The sequence below is a fragment of the Bos taurus genome, chromosome 27 (genome assembly GCF_002263795.3).
Source record: "Bos taurus isolate L1 Dominette 01449 registration number 42190680 breed Hereford chromosome 27, ARS-UCD2.0, whole genome shotgun sequence".
In the NCBI taxonomy this organism is placed as follows: Eukaryota; Metazoa; Chordata; class Mammalia; order Artiodactyla; family Bovidae; genus Bos; species Bos taurus.
In genome coordinates, this window is record NC_037354.1 from 21,365,383 (window position 1) to 21,383,513 (window position 18,131).

The window sequence follows — 18,131 nt, forward strand, 5'->3', positions numbered from 1 at the left end:
TGAGAGTCCCTTGGACTGCAGGGAGATCAAACCAGTCTATCCTAAAGGAAATCAGTCCTGAATATTCATTGGAAGGAGTGCCGCTGAAGCTGAAACTCCAGTACTTTGGCCACCTGATGCAAAGAACTGACTCATTTGAAAAGACCCTGATGCTGGGAAAGATTGAAGGCAGAGGAGAAGGGGACAACAGAGGATGAGATGGTTGGATGGCATCACTGACTTGACGGACATGAGTTTGAGTAAACTCCGGGAGTTGTGACGGACAGAGAGGCTTGGCATGCTGCGGTCCATGGGGTCGCAAAGAATCAGACGTGACTGAGCGACTGAACTGAACTCAACTGACTCTTGTTGGATTAGGTGCTCTGATGTGTAAGGAGAGCTGGAACTTGCTCTTTACCTTCCTCCGTTTTCTGTCAACTAAATAGGTTTTAAGAATCACATAACTTATGACACTTTCCTTTTTATAATTTAGATACCTTTCATTGACACTGTAAATGCTGTAGGTTGAAATGAATAAATGTTTTTTAAGTAAATGAAAACTTAAGTAATAGAAATATTCTTCTACAGATTCTGTTAATGGAATACATGCAAGTCAAACTGAGACTCTAATCATACAGAACCATGATCCTCAATCTAGGGTAGGGGAGAAGAAGAACAGAAACTTCATCTTTCTTGGGCCTACTTCATCTTGGATTTGATTCTTCTGACTTCATATTTTCAAAACTAAAATGAAATAGCCAGACAGCATCAAGAATAAAAACCAAGAAATTGGAGACTTTACTTGGCCTTTCTTATTAAACTTCTTGCCCTCAGACCTTTATACTGCAGACCAGATTAAAGGCAGATGGTCCCACAGCTCACATCTGATATTCAGATTTCTTCTACTCCTTGAGTACGTTTATTTTTAATGGATATGAGAAGTCTTGGAAATGTGCCTCTGCCCATATGAAAAGATACAGAGGCAGGGTTGAAGTGTTTTACTCTTTACTATAAGCCCTTAATCAGATCTCTCTGTCATGGGAATAGTTCTGTGCCCCAGATAAAGCTACACATGGCTGCCATCACCTATGCAGAAAATTTTCTTGAAGCAATTGCTCAGTTCACAATGACAACCCACTCCAGTATTCTGGAGAATTCCATGGACACAGGAACCTGGCAAGCTACAGTCCATGGGGTCACAGAGAGTCGGCTACTACACAGTGATTGTCATTCATTCACTTACCTGCAAGAGGGATGTGAATTATGAGATTTTATTTTCTGTCAATATATCATGAGCTCTACTATCTCAACAGAAAGTTCTCAAAATCTTGGAGAAAAGGGACCTTTACTGCTTCACTGGGGAGGAGGATGCTCCCTAGAGAAAGTGGAATACTTATTCCTTTGAGACAAGTTAAGGGAGGAATGGTCAAGAAATGAACCTGTGCCTACTTCCTGACCTGGATAACTGTAATCTGGCGTGTCAGTTGTACTTTGCTTTAGTAAGAATAATAGTTTGGTTATAATAACATTGTTTCAGAATGATTTTCAACATCTTCCCATCCCCAATTATCAAACTATGTTGATGAAAAACTTAGGAGATGTTCTTTTATGACAGCTTGTAGTGACCAGGGATTCTTTTATCATTTCATTTTCCATTCATGTTGCCATTCCTTATTTGAAAAGCTAAAACTTTGAAGAATTCAAAATATGATGGGAGTTTGCTGGACACTGAACACTAGATTATATGAGAAAAAATTTGTAAATGAAGTAAAAATCATGAATAGGCAAACCAAAACAAGAAGAAATTTTGATAAATTCCACAAAGTTGAAAACTCATTTTGTTATGTGTGTCTGTATATATATGTAATGTATACATACATACATACATATATCCACACACACACACACATACATATGCATGCAACATATATCTAAAATGAAACCATCATATACAAAGGAGGGCAGGTACCATGCCTTATATATATATCTCCTTCATATAATCTGTGCTGAACACATAGTAGGTGCTCAAAAACTTGCTTAACAGAGTTTAAGATGACTTGGCAAATAAAGTAGCTACTTTATATTAATCCTTAAATACATGTTAGAAACATAAAAACATGAAATTCGGTTTATTCTATTAGTTTAAAATGAAAACATTCATATTAGTATAATGATATTACCTGTAAGGGTAGCCGTGGTACTTGGAACGAAATATTGAAAGTAAAAAACTGAAGAAGAAGACCACCAGGCCTAATCCCACGAGACAAATAACTAGAAAGAAACAGAAAACTCCATTAGTCTAGACACACACAACACAAATGTTTATATTTTTAAAAAGCATTCAGTTAATTACACATACTTACATGTAACAGCTCATGGCACATACAGGTACCACAAACCAGATAATCACTATTTTCCACATTCTTCTCAATGACAATTTACTACTTGGAGTATGAAAACAAAACAAAACAAAAAAGTGATTGATCTAAGTTTCTGGGTGGTATTCTTCTCTTACCAAATTCCCACAAGTACTAAAAATGCCCGCGGAGGGACCAAAACCAAACACAGCAAAATGTGATAAACCACAAATGAGATGATCAGTCCCTGCCCTGTGAAGTACTGGCTATATCAGCAGAGACATCTACAGTACTGGAATGTGCAATATAATTTTATTTTCAGATGCCATGCAGTATTTACAAAGAAATGCAATTTTACATGATTGGCTAGATTATTGCTTCAGTAAACGCCTGTTACTTAAAAGTGATAGTTCATCTCAGCATCCCGCAAGCCAGTAACCAAAGGCTTGGGGTGTGAGAAAATACAGACTCTGTGATAGTCAAAGAGGGAAAACCAATCCTAAAGAGCTGGTGATGGTGTCAAGGCATTACTGTTCGTTTTAGAGGAACAAGTGGTATATGTTACAGCAGAATCCGCTGGGCTGTGATTTAGGTTTCCAGCATCACTTTATCCCTCACAAGTTGACAACAGGGACATTTCTTTCCCTTTCTGTTATGGTTAGGAAGATTTTACTCTAAAGTAGATGACTAATCAAATATATATTATGAAATATATGCAAATACATCTACTAGGTTTTTAATTAAATTTGCTAGCAGTAAATTCTTTAAATGCTTAAAAATCTGAGCCAATTAAATGCAGGTATGTTTAGAATAAAAATATATATTTAGAGAAATGGAAATTTACCTAAATCTGCTCTGTAAATAAGTTCTTTTAATAAGAAATACCTAAAGATTTCTTAGGAATTAAACATATGCATGATACCTGTATCCTTTCATTAGTTTCAGGGAATTCTTTAAAAACACTGGGCTATCTAATATGATTAATTATAGAAGAAAGGGGAAGATAAAAGAGATTAAACATGCCAAGACAGAAGAAAACAAGGGAGATTAAATAATTCTATATGCTTCTATAGTGATGAACTATAATTTTTAACTTATTCTAGCATATAAATTAGACCAGGTTTAATTACAATCCTAGAAATCAGTGGAGACTTTAGGAAATTGTTAAAACATGATCCAGAAGCCTGTTGGTCAGTTTTCCTTCAACTCTGTAGGAATATCACTCTCTCAGTTTTGAGAACAAATTGTGAAAAATCCTAAGTACTTAATAGCATTCAGTTGCAGCCTCTGTGACATTTCATATGTAACACACATGCACATGAATTTCAAATGAATTTTGGCAGAAAATAAAGCAAAAAAAAAAAAAAAAGCGGCTGAATACTGCAAAAATGAAAACCATCTTTTCCCCCCGAAACTGTAGAATGCCCAAACAGACAGACACCAGCCACCTGACGTAGCAACTTTGCTTACAATAATCTTAGTGCACCTAGAATGAATGACATGTTGCTTTACTTTACATTTTCCTACATTTGGTATGACCACACACTTCTTCCTTCCCTCAGTCTTTTTCCAGGAGCTGAGTAAAACACTTTATCACTCCCTTTGCTGTTTACAGTATGAAAAGGCAAAAAGATAGGAAACTTAAAGATGAACTCCCCAAGTCAGTAAGTACCCAATATGCTACTGAAGATCAGTGGAGAAATAACTCCAGAAAGAATGAAGAAATGGAGACAAAGCAAAAACTACACCCAGTTGTGGATGTGACTAGTGATGAAAGTCAAGTCTGATGTCGTAAAGAGCAATACTGTATAGGAATCTGGAATTTTAGGTCCATGAATCAAGGCAAATTGGAAGTGGTCAGACAGGAGACGGCAAGAGTGAACCTCAACATTTTAGCCATCAATGGACTAAGATGGACTGGAATGGGCGAATTTAACTCAGATGACCTTGTATCTACTACTGAGGGCAAGAATCCCTTAGAAGAAATGGAGGAGCCCTCATAGTCAACAAAAGAGTCCGAAATGCAGTACTTGGATGCAATCTCAAAAACGACAGAATGATCTTTGTTTCCAAGGCAAACCATTCAATATCACAGTAATCCAAGTCTATGCCCTGACCAGTAATGCTGAAAAAGCTGAAGTTGAACAGTTCTATGAAGACCTACAAGACCTTCTAGAACTAACACCCGAAGAAGATGTCCTTTGCATTATAAGGGACTGGAATGCAAAAGTGAGAAGTCAAGAGATACCTGGGGTAACAGGCAAATTTGGCCTTGGAGAACAAAACAAAGCAGGTCAAACGCTAACGGAGTTTTGGCAAGGGAACACGCTGGTCATAGCAAACATCCTCTTCCAACAACACAAGAGAAGACTCTACACATGGACATAACCAGATGGTCAATACCAAAATCAGACTGATTATCTTCTTTGCATCCAATGATGGAGAAGCTCTATTCAGTCAGCAAAAACAAAACAGGGAGCTGACTGTAGCTCAAATCATGAATTCCTTATTGCCAAATTCAGACTTAAATTGAACAAAGTAGGGAAATCACTAGGCCATTCAGGTATGACCTAAATCAAATCCCTTACGATTATACAGTGCAAGTGAGAAATAGATTCAAGAGATTAGATCTGATAGACAGAGTGCCTAAAGAACTATGGACGGAGGTTTGTGACATTGTACAGGAGGCAGGGATCAAGACCATCCCCAAGAAAAAGAAATGCAAAAAGGCAAAATGGTTGCCTGAGGAGGCCTTACAAATAGCTGAGAGAAGAGAAGCTAAAGACAAAGGAGAAAAGGAAAGATATACCCATCTGAATGCAGAGTTCCAAAGAATAGCAAGGAGAGGTTTAAGAAAGCCTTCGTCAGTGATCAGTGCAAAGAACAGAGGAAAACAACAGAACGGGAAAGACCAGAGATCTCTTCAAGAAAATAAGAGATATGAAGGGAACATTTCATGCAGAGATGGGCAAAATAAAGGACAGAAATGGTATGGACCTAACAGAAGCAGAAAATATTAAGAACAAGTGGCAAGAATACACAGAAGAACTATACCAAAAAGATCATGACCCAGATAACCATGATGGTGACTACAGCCATGAAATTAAAAGACCTTTGTTCCTTGGGAGAAAAGCTATGACAAACCTAGAGAGCATATTAAAAAGCAGAGACATTACTTTGCCAACAAAGGTCTGTCTTGTCAAAGCTATGATTTTTCCAGTAGTCATGTATGGATGTGCGAGTTCGACTATAAAGAAAGCTGAGTGCCGAAAAACTGAGGCTTTTGAACTGTAGTGTTGGAGAAGACTTTATTTTATTTTATTTTTTAACTTTACAATATTGGAGAAGACTCTTGAGAGTCCCTTGAGCTGCAGGGAGATAAAACCAGTCCATCCTAAAGGAAATCAGTCCTGAATATTCATTGGAAGGACTGCCGCTGAAGCTGAAACTCCAATACTTTGGCCACCTGATGCAAAGAATTGACTCATTGGAAAAGGCCCTGATGCTGAGAAAGACTGAAGGCAGGAGGAGGAGGAGACGACAGAGGATGAGATGAACGTAAGTTTGAGTAAACTCCGGGAGTTGGTGCCAGACAGGGAAGCCTGGCGTGCTGCAGTCCATGGGGTCACAAAATGTTGGACACGACTGAGTGACTGAACTAAATTGAACACTTGATATATACCGTGGGAAATGTGTCTCAAAATGTGATCAAGTAAAACAGAAGCTATTTACTTGATTCTATGTGGTGGAGCAAAGTAATGGAACTGAGGTACAGGCACACGGGGAAGGAAGAGGACTTGGGGAGGAGTCAGTGGTGACCCAACAAACCACGCACTGCAGCCGTTCCCAGGTAACATCCTTGTGAGAAAAACGTGCTAAGAGGGCACAGACGGATTCTGATCTGGGCAACGGTAATCACAGCGCTTGCATTATATCCAGAATAAAAACCACACTGGGATCAAAAGGGCAGATTTCAAAATATATTTCCCCTTCCGCACTCCTCCTCTCTCTCCCATGCACTCGCTCGTGCACTCCTCTCGCACACACATACACAAATAAAGTGGCAGTGGGTGGGGCTGAGGTGATTTTATATATATATTACACACTATCTCACTACTTTAATGTGATAGGATGTATGATAAATATATGAACATGTAAGAATTTGTCCTTATATAAATACTACTCATTGGTCCCAAGAACATCACATTCTTTATGCAAATGATAAATCATAAAATGATGTTCTGAACAATGATTAAGTAAACAAAGTAATGCATTCCTTGCTTCTGTGGTTTCTTTATAACAGTATGTAAATGGCATCAGGGGAAATGAGGGTAAAGGATCTATTACATCCAAAATATTTCAACACTAAAGATCCCTAAGGATTGTATTTAGAAATCACTGTGACTGACTGACATTCATGTCACCATAGCTAAAACTCCCCATAAAGAAAATAAGTCTGGATTTGTATTTTAAACTTTTTAATAAATTAAGAATCTTCTCCAGATGCCTATGTTCCTCATACATACATTCTGGATTTTAATAGGGTTCAGAAATGCAAAGCATATTGATAAAAATCTTAATTATAGGTTTGTGAAGCATAATCATAAATTCACATAGGGACTTTATATCAATTATGGGAAGATTTGTGGCAGGAAATACTGAATTTAAGGCTCTCTGACAGTCTTTGACCCGTGCTCCTGAGGGCAGAAGATTTTTCCTGTGTTTTTTCCCTTTTCTTGCCAAAAACACTTCATAAAAATGTGTAATCTCTTACTGGAACTCCCTGAGGGGAACAGCTCTGTCAAAGGATAAAATAGTCATCTAGTTAAGACACAAAGCTGAGACTCGGTAGAGTTGTGAATCTTGGAATATCACTGGAAAAGGCAAAAACCCTGAAAAAGATGGTACCACAAGATGCCCCCTTTCAAAATGTAGCTCAAAAGAGGTTTTGGAGGTAGTTGGAAGGTATTATAATACTTCGGGGTACAACACTTACACACAAACTTCTCTGTCTGAATCAGTCCTTGAATGCATAGATGGCTCTTGTGGCATAAGGGACACATCATTAGCCTATAAAACCTCTGAAGACTCTGTCCCTAGAACTTTCCCCCTCTTCCTGTATGGTGGACATGACCAAAGAGACCATAACTTCAGCAGAGATGAATCAAACCACCCCCAACAAGGGTGAATAACAACTTTTCTTTATACCCAATTCCACAGAAAAGCACCAATCCCATTTTGGAAGAAATGTATTTTTAAATATTTGTGCGCACACCACACATCCAAGAAAGAGAAAAAAGTAAGAAACGCTGCAGCTGTCTTCAAACCAGAACCTTTCTTAAGAGGTTCATTTACAAAGGATTTTTATCTATTTCCCATTTGATTTAAATGAACTTGACTAAAACAAACTTACAAAGATACCAACACAGAGACTTACTCCGTCTTTTTCCAACATCTCCCTTGGATGTTGCCGCTTCATTTAGAAGAACCATCCCCATGGTGATAGCAGCATCTATAGTAATTGTCAAGGAAACATTAGAAATAGATGCAAATAAAATCTATTAATTGTTCTGGACCTGAACATCATGTGTTCTGTACCAGAATGACTGAATTACACACGCACACAGAGGTGAATGCAACTTACTCTCCTGATACAAAATTACTGCTTTTCATGTATTTAAATAAATATGCCTTGATTTTTAGACTACATAACCTCAAACTTTGCTTTGTGAGATTTTTAAGGTCTAATTCTAAATGCTATTAAATTCCAGGACTTTAATAGTGCGTATGAATTATATACTCTCAAAACCAATAATGATATTGCACTTTATACATAAAGATATACATATACTAGTTACATTTAGAATGACATTTCATTGGGCAATCACAGAAAATTAGAATATACTCAGCATGGAACCAACCAACCAGCCTTGGCGGATGCCTAATATGTACAAGAGAGAAAGCTACTAAAAACCATCCCCTTGCCTGACAAAAATGTTTCTGTTGTTTAGTTGCAAAGTCATATGTGCCTCTTTGCAAACCCATGGACTGTAGTCCGTCAGGCTCCTCTGTCCATGAGATCCTCCAGGCAAGAACACTGGAGTGGGTTGCCATCTCCCTCTCCAGGGCATCTTCCTGACCCAGGCCTCTCCTGCACTGGCAGGCAGGCTCTTTACCACTGAGAAACCAGGGAAGCCCACCTGACATACATATACACATACCACTAAACTTTGAGGGAATTCGTGGTAACAGTTTGAAAACTTCTGAAATTTAGATAATTATAAGTTCTTTGTGTTTCAACTGTGTAATGATGGGGATGTTACCAATAATCAACTGATAGAAAAATTAAAAGCTTATTTCACTGAAACTGCGGATAGACAGGAAATTTACTGCTTAACTTAGTTCTTTGAATTGATGGGACTGATGTAGATCCTTAAAAAGGAGTTCAATTAGGATTGCCCTTCCATTTTTTTCTGGCAACACCCTTTTATATTCATGTATAATTCTATCCATTTAAGTGTACAGACTTGCTGCTGCTGCTGCTAAGTCGCTTCAGTCGTGTCCGACTCTGTATGACCCCATAGACGGCAGCCCACCAGGCTCCCCCATCCCTGGGATTCTCCAGGCAAGAACACTGGAATGGGTTGCCATTTCCTTCTCCAATGCATGAAAGTGAAAAGTGAAAGTGAAGTCGCTCAGTCGTGTCTGACTCTTAGCGACCTCATGGACTGCAGCCCACCAGGCTCCTCCATCCATGGGATTTTCCAGGCAAGAGTATTGGAGTGGGGTGCCATTGCCTTCTCCGGTACAGACTTGAGCTACTGACAATTCACACAGATTTCTGGATTAATTTATCTCAAACACATTTTCAATACATGTTTGAAATATAAATCACATTTAAAAATTATTTTATATAGATACTACAAACAAAACAAATATTTATTTTATGATGCCATCTACTGAGTAGCTTCCAAAATATAACATTGGGGGAAATAGCACTATTTTTTACTTCTAGGTAAAAATAAAGTTTAGAAATTAAATGCTTTAAAATTTTAACTAGATGAAAGCTGTATATTAAAACAGTCTTAGGATAAAACTGGATATGTAAACACCCATGTGTACACTGTATGTGTTATTAGCACACAGAGACATAAATATTCACTTAGGGAGAAGTTATTAAGCAAATTACATTTTATTGGATATTAACTATGGTCAGTCAAGTGTAACATACCCCTGTTAATATCTTCGTAACATATATATATATATATATATATATATATATATATATATATATACTTTTAAAAAAAATTACTACTGTTCCTTCTGTAGGGCTTCCCTGATAGCTCAGTTGGTAGATTCCACCTGCAATGTAGGAAACCCCAGTTCGATTCCTACATCAGGAAGATCTGCTGGAGAACGGATAAGGCTACCCACACCAGCCTTCTTGGGCTTCCCTTCTAGCTCAGCTAGTAAAGAATCCATCTGCAATGTGGGAGACTTGGGTTCAATCCCTGGGCTGGAAAGATCCCCTGGAGAAGGGAAAGGTTACCCACTCCAGTATTTTGGCCTAGAGAATTCCATGGACTCTATAGTGCATGGGGTAGCAGAGTCGGAAGTGACTGAGCAACTTTCACCTTGTCAAAAATTGCTTTGTCACTTTGTCCCTCTGGAGATTTGAAAACGGCGTGACCAATGTGTTTCTCATTTGATTGCTTTTGAACTTCACACAAATTCGAACAGTGTTATTACAAAGCTGTAAGATTTTCATCAGAGTATACTGATAGTTATTGCTTATCTTACTCAAGGACATTTGTTTTTGTTTCCAAGTGTTAAAAATACTCCTACAAGGAATATCTTCTTATATGTACATGTGAAATATTTTTTCTAGGGTCTACACCTAGAGGTAGAGTTTTTGAGAGGCTGATATATGTAGTTTCAAATTTACTAGGTATGATCATATTCTGTAAAACAAGTAGTGTTAAAAGAATTACCATTTTTTTACACTACACTAACACAGTTTTGCTGAACTATTGATTTTATCAAACTGTTGAGTAGGGATCTGTCTCACTAGTGAGTCAGAGTTTGTCTTTTGATATGTTAATTCCTTTTTTTGCTTAAGTTTTTGTATTGTGCTTACTTTTTTTTTTTTTTTGCCCATTTTCCCATAAGTATATTTGCCTTTTCTTATTATCTTAGAAGATGCTTCAGTTTTTTCTGAATATGAATATTTTGAAGTGTTACATACAGATTCTTCTACTTGTCTTTTAAATTGTTTACTTATCAGAAGGTTGTCATTTCAGTATGGTCAAAATTGTTATTCTTTTCCTTTATGAGCTTTGGTTACTGTTTCTTACTTATGAAATTAATTCCTACCCCTAAGTCTTAGAAATACTCTGTTAGTTTTAGATATACAATATTAAGTGTCTGGACATTTAAATACGTTAGGAACTAATAATCACCAGAAGTCTAGTAACCACACGTCCCATACAGAGTTATTAAATGTTATCAGCCATATTCCTTATGTTGTGTATTACATCCCCGAGACTACTTTAACACTGTAAGTTTGTGCCTCCTCGTCCCCTGTTTTGCTCAAGCCCTCACCCAGCTGCCCTTTGCAACCACCCTGTTTTCTGTACCTATGAATCTGCTTTTGGTTTGTTGTTTGTTCATTTGTTTTTTAGATTCCACATACAAGTGAGATCATAAAGTGCCCGCCTTTAACTTATTTCACTTAGCATGATCTTTTAGATTCATCCATGTTGCTGCAAATGGCAAGATTTTTCTTTTAATGGTTGAGTATGTGTGTCTGTACATCGGATCTTCTTCACCTGTTTATCCACTGATGGACATTTCGGTTGTGTCCATATCTTGGCTACTGTAGATAATGCTGCAGCGAACAGAGAGGTGTATATATCCTTCTGAATTAGTTTTCATTTTCTTCAGGTAAATATTCAGAAAATTACTGAATCATATGCTAGTTCTATTTTTATTTTTTTATTAACTTTCATACTGTTTCCCATAGTGGCTGTACCAAATGAGATTCCTCCAATCCTCATCAAGGTTTATTTGTTGTCTTCTTGATGACAGCCATTCTGACAGGTGTAAGGTGGTATCTTACTTGGATTTTATTTGCAGTTCCTTGATGATTAGTGATTTAGACTGTCTTTCCAAGTGACTGTTGGAATTATGTCTTCCTTAGAAAAGAGTTAGTCCACTCAAGTCCTCCATCTATTTCTAAACTGTGTTGTTTGTTTCTTGATACTGAGTTGTATGAGTTGTGTATCTGGATATTAACTGCTTATTGGATATATAAACTACAAATATCTTCTCCCATTCAGTAAGCTACCTTTTCATTTTGTTGATGGCTTTTTTTCCAATGTGCAAAAAGCTTCTTAATTTGATGTAGTCTCACTTGTTTATATTTGCTTTTGTTTGCCTTGCCTAAGGAGACAGAGCCAAAAAATTATTGCCAAGACCCATGGCGAAGAGCATCCTGCCTGTGTGTCTTCTTTGAGGAATTTTACGCTTTCGGGTCTTACCTTTAAGTCTTTAATTCATTTTGACCTTATTTTGTATATGGTGTGAGAGAGTGGTCCAGTTTCGTTCTTCCGCATGTAGCTGTCCAGTTTTCCCAACACCATTTATTAATGGGGCTGTATTTTTCCCACCGCATATTCTTTCTTTTTTGTAGCTTAATCGACCATAAGTGCATGGGTTTACATTGGGCTCTCCAGTGTGTTCTGTTGATATGTGTCTCCATTTTTGTGCTGATTCTATACCGTTTCTTGGAGAAGGCAATGGCACCCCACTCCAGTACTCTTGCCTGGAAAATCCCACGGGCGGAGGAGCCTGGTAGGCTGCAGTCCACGGGGTCGCTAAGAGTCGGACACGACTGAGCGACTTCACTTTCACTTTTCGCTTTCATGCGTTGGAGAAGGAAATGGCGACCCACTCCAGTGTTCTTGCCTGGAGAATCCCAGGGACGAAGCATAGCATACCGTTTCTATTACCATAGTGTTTTGTGCTGGGTCTTGGTTGCTGTGTGGGCTTTTCTCTGGTTGTGGAGAGAGGGGCTACTCTCTGGTGGTGCGTGGGCTTCTTGTTGCAGTGGCTCCTCTCGTTGCGGAGCATGTGTTCTAGGGCATGCAGGCTTCAGCAATTACAGCACGTGGGCTCAGTGTTTGTGGCTCATGGTCTCCAGATTGTAGGCTCAGTAGCTATGGCACAAGGGCTTATTTGCCTTGTGGCATGTGGGATCTTCCCAGACCAGGGACTGAACTGGTGTCCCCTGCATTGCAAGGTGAATTCTTAACCCCTGGACCACCAAGGAAGCCACACAGCTTTTTAATACAGTTTGAAATCAGGGTCTGTGATACCTACACCTTTGTTCTTTCTCATGATTGCTTTGGCTAAACAGGGTCTTATGCAGTTCTGTGCAAATTTTAATTATTCTAGTTTTGTGAAAAATGGCACTAGTATTTTGAAAAGAACTGCACTGAATCTACAGATTGCTTTGGGCAGTATGGACTTTCTATATCTTTAACATAAGGCAGGTAATGTCATGGTTTTCCTCAGAGTACTCTCTACTCACAGTGAGATGGAAAGTTAATCATCTGAAGACCTCAAAATGACCTCCAGGTGGCACCTCATTTGTACCCTGATCCACTTCTATACTGCTCTGCCCTTGTTGGCTCTTATTCGTGTCCTTGGTATTTTTTCAACAAGAAGAACCCTCTGCCTCAGGATCTTTGCATTTGCTATTTCTCTGTCTGAATGCTATTCCCCTGAATGTCCGTATAACTCACTCCCTCACTTCCTTTGGGTTTTTGATCAAATGAGAGTAGAGAAGCCACCTCTGAACACTGTACTTCTTATCTTGCTTTATTTTTCTCTATTAACATTATTTTTTAAAAGAAATTTAGAACTTGTATCTTTTTAATTCATTTACTGTCTCTCTCCTGTCATTACAATGTTAGTGCCCAAAGGGTAGGGAGTTTATTTTGTTCACTATCTTACCCAGTACCAACTAGGCTCTGATATACATGATTGTAATCCTCAGTTTACACATAAGAAAACTGAAGCCATCAGAGATCCAAGTAACTTGTGCAAAGCCACAAAGTTAGTGAGTAAAAGGTACAAACCAAAAGACCACAGAAGAATTGAAGCAGGATGGTAACAGGGTTAGAAGAAAATGATGAGGGAACAGCAAAGGAACAAAATAGTTAAATCTGTTTAACAATGTATATCTTTATGCTAAGCATAAAATTTTATATCAAGTGAAAATGCACTTAACAATATAATTGCATCTCTTTACAAATAATAAGAGAAATTCAGGGAAAGAAAGATAATAAAAAGTTAAAAGCAACTGTCTTGGGGTAATAAGGTTGTAGGGTTTTGTTTTCTATTATTTATACTCTACATAATAGTAGTTTGCAAACTTTTTCTGTGAAGGCCCAGAATGTAAATATTTGGGGCTATGCACGCTGTATGGTGTATTGTTACTACTCAATTCTGCTACTGTAGTGCAAAGTAATCACAGACAATTCACAAACGAATAGGTGTGGCTGTGTTCCAATAAAACTTAATTTATAAAAATATCAATCAGGCTGGAATTGAACCTCGCTGGTCCTAGTTTGCCAACCCCTGCTATAGAGGATCTGAGACAGTGCCAAAGATACTCTAAACTGTTATGTCTGAGAGGAAGTTAGCTTTGCTCTTATGTGAAAATAAAGAAATGCCAAAATCCTTGTACACATGATCTCAAAGTAGGAACTTTAAAGCAAAGAGATTATTAGATATAGGTGTTATGTACAACCCCAATATAAAATACTATATTAGAGGGCAGCAGGGTCAGGAACTAAGTGTGAGTTTTTTACTTAGAATGTTTCCTGCAAAAGTGAGTTTTCTAGTCATTAACAAGGAAAGACCTGTGAACCTACTTTAAACTTGATGGCTGTAACTGAGATACATGAATTAAACTAAATGGCTTTAAACTAGCCAACCCTCCTCTTTTATCTAAAAATACTTTTGAGCTTAAAAACTTTGAGCGTTGAGAATTATTTAGGTCAAGTTCTATTCTGTCAATGAAAATAATTTTTGGTAAAAGAGAGCCTACATAATAGTTATCATTTGGGGGAAAAATCACATTTGTAATGTAAACATTTTTAGATGATGTACTGATTTATAAACACAGGAAGAAGCTTTGACTCTAACATCTGTCAGAGTTAATGTGTAGGGCTTCCTTTATTGGGTGGAAGGCTGACTGATTAATGAAAGCTCTTACAAATCTCTGAGAGATTCTGTGTCAAACTCTGGAATAACAGATACTTTTCTGTCATAAACTGATGGGTGTAACCATTTAACTAAGCCTTATTAAAGAATCTCAACATTAAGAGATATAAATATATACCAGCTAAATGGTAATGTTCCTGAAACTTTTTCTATTGTCCTGAGATTAATGTCTGTGCCTACATAGACACAAACACACGCACACACACACACACCTTTGTTCTACTTCATGTATAACTTTGCACATCTGTATTAATATCATAACATTATACACTTCAGCTATTACTCTCCAGTCCCCTGCTTATCTTGTCAATCACTTTCTTACTGCTAAAAAAGTCAAAATATTGACATGATCCTACATAAAACAGGAGCTGCTGTTTGTATAAATAACAAAATCCACAGAAAATGAATATCCTATAAATGAATGTGCACAGAAATGCACATATATTTGCATTACATTATAATCCATTCTCAATCACAAATGCTGTTACGTTTACTATGGCTCCTAAGAAGAGACCCAGGATTGTCAGTTTAAAGATAAATGTGAACAAATGTTGGGGAAAAGTCAGCATATAATAGAAGACTTTATCTAAAATATCTTCAACTTGTATCCATCATTAATTTTTTTCTGTAGTATGTTTCTCCTTGGATATAACACATTAAAAGAAACATTTGCTGTCTATCATAGACTGAAAATAAGTCAGAGTAAAACTATACTCTCATAATAGATGGAAAACAAATGTTTTTCTCATAGGAAAAGCAAATGTGATCTTTATAAAAACACATATTTTTAAGTATTTAGAAACAGTTGTTACTGCTAGTATAATCTTTGCCTTTTATATGAGAACCTTTACTCCTAATTGATATTTATCTCATGTCATCTTGACATCCCAGAATTTAGAGGATGTGCAGAATTAAAGGATAGGTCAGAATTTGTATACTTGACAGTAAAGCCAATCCGAGAACTCATGTGTCTGGTTTCCACTAGCATGTAGAACATGTCTTGGTGAATTTAGATCAGATTCAAATTTCTTAGCAACGTATGGAAAGATATTTATTATCCAGCCAACTAACCTTTCATCAGTCTGCCCTGCACAGTCTGTGAATACTCTTTCATTTTATGTTTTTCTACCTGTTACACCTTCCACTGGAATAGTCTCACTCACTCATTCTCCACCTGGGGTGAAGTCCTTTTCTACTGTATAAAAACCTGGCTAAAAAGTCAATTCAACTTTTCGATGCATCAAGTTGCCTCTTGATGCCTCATACTAATTAAAATTATTTTCCTATCAGCCTGCTGCTGCTGCTGCTAAGTCGCTTCAGTCATGTCAGACTCTGTGTGACCCCAGAGATGGCAGCCCACCAGGCTCCACCGTCCCTGGGATTCTCCAGGCAAGGACACTGGAGTAGGTTGCCATTTCCTTCTCCAAAGCATGAAAGTGAAAAGTGAAAGTGAAGACGCTCAGTCGTGTCTGACCCCTAGCGACCCCATGGACTGCAGCCCACCAGGCTCCTCCGTCCATGGGATTTTCCAGGCAAAAGTACTGGAGTGGGTTGCCATTGCCTTCTCCAGTGCATGAAAGTGAAAAGTGAAAGTGAAGTCGCTCAGTCGTGTCTGACCCCTAGCAACCCCATGGACTGCAGCCCACCAGGCTCCTCCATCCATGGGATTTTCCAGGCAAGAGTACTGGTCCTATCAGCCTACCTTCTTGCAAACTGCAAATATATTTACAATAGGTGTTAAAACATAACTGAATGAAAAATTTTAAAAATATTTTATTTGGAAAAATATAGAGATTTATATATTAGCCTTAGTTCATATATTCCTTATTAAAATGTCATAACATTTTTTATTATTTTTAAAAATAGCTTTCTTTCAAAGACTACTTAGGAATTTTTTTCCCTCCTAAATAGGGTACTGAAATAAAAGACTACTAATGGAGAAAAATCTTATTTCTACTAAATGTCATTCTATAACCTATGACATTAAATGACTCCATCTGTTTGTTCTTAGATTTTTAAAAATAAAATTTTGTATGTAGCAACTGCATCTAATGATCTGGCTTACTAAATTAGGAAGAGAAAACCAAAAGGCAGAAATTTTCTCCAAAGATAAACAAGAAGTTACCACCTGGAATTTGCATTTTTTCAACCCACTCCAGTATTCTTGCCTGGAGAATCCAATGGACAGAGGAGCCTGGAGGGCTACAGTCCATGGGGTTGCAAGAGTCAGACACGACTTAGCGACTAAACCACCACATAAAAACATACATGCAAATTATAAAAAAAAAAAAAATTATAAAGTAAGTTTTAAAAAATTAGTAGATACTGCCAAGTAAAATCAGAAATTATTATATAATGGCTTCTTCTAAACTTTTGTTGATTTTAATGAGCCCACCATTTTAAGACATTTTCTCTTTTCATAGATACAGGCAAATAAAAAGAACAGCAGCGATAAAGCAACAAATAGTTACTAGCAGCAGAAAGATAATACATTTTACTGTTAAAAATCTACATGGGAGACTTCATACTGTTTGTAAAATTTCTTTGCGTCCTAAATCTCGGCTTGAGGTCAATGAGCCATGAAATGAAACGTTGGGGAATTCCTGCCATACAATGGAATGATGGTCTCAATACACCTTTTCATTCCTTTTGCTAGGTATTCTGATTTAATAGCTGCTCTGAAAGAAGTATATTGCTAAAATGCTACATCATGGATTGAAAACAGAAAAGAAAAAAAAAAAAAAAAAAAACTATACAAATAAGAACCAAAAAGTTAACCTGCAAAACGTATTTCCCCTTTTCTGTAGGTTCACGTTCTACGGTTTCCGTTACCCACAGTCCAAAAACATTAAATGGAAATTTTCAGAAATAATTCGTAAGTTTTAAAGTAAGATTCAAATGCCATTCTAGCAGCATGATGAAATCTCACATCTTCCTGCCCTGTTCCTCTGGATGTGAACTGTCCCTCTGTCCAGAGTGTCCACCCTGCATTCACTACCTGTTCAGTGTCACTCAGCAGCCATCCTGTTACCAGATCAGCTGTCGTGGGGTCGCAGGGCTGTGTTCAGGTGACACTGTTTTTAGTGGCTCCAAAGCACAAGAGTAGTGATGCTGACAGTTTGAATATTCTCTTACTATGCCTAGTCTGTAAATTAACCTGTACCAAAGGTATGTATGTCTAGGAAAAAATACAGTTCTTTCTCCAAACTAAGGCAAGTCAATTGAATTTTGTGGGTTTTAGTTTTCCTAGCTATAAAATGAGGTTTTGCTCTAGTAGAGTTCTAAGAATCCTTAAAGGTTTAAATACTTATGGTTATATCAGATACTAGAAAATTGGGTCTAGACTGCTTTATTTGAAGATGAACCTTGGTAACCCAGAGAGTAATCGAATTTTATAAATGACACTATAAGGCACACTTTAGATCCTGACAATGACTCAGTAAATTCAACACTATAAACTTAACATACAAACGTTTCCACAGGACTCACACAAATGTCAGTGTT

General features: G+C 37.4%; 1 protein-coding gene across 10 annotated transcripts in view; it reads right to left on the reverse strand.

Annotated features, from left to right (window-relative positions):
* TUSC3 (tumor suppressor candidate 3) overlaps positions 1-18,131 on the reverse strand; it is a 217,881-nt gene that overhangs the window by 12,799 nt on the left and 186,951 nt on the right. For 5 of the 10 annotated variants that reach the window (XM_059882305.1, XM_059882304.1, XM_059882301.1 and 2 more), the window contains 2 exons: positions 7,750-7,848; positions 2,160-2,250 (listed from right to left, as the gene is read on the reverse strand). In XM_059882305.1, the coding sequence (XP_059738288.1) occupies positions 2,160-2,250; positions 7,750-7,848 (190 nt within the window). 10 annotated transcript variants of the gene reach the window in all.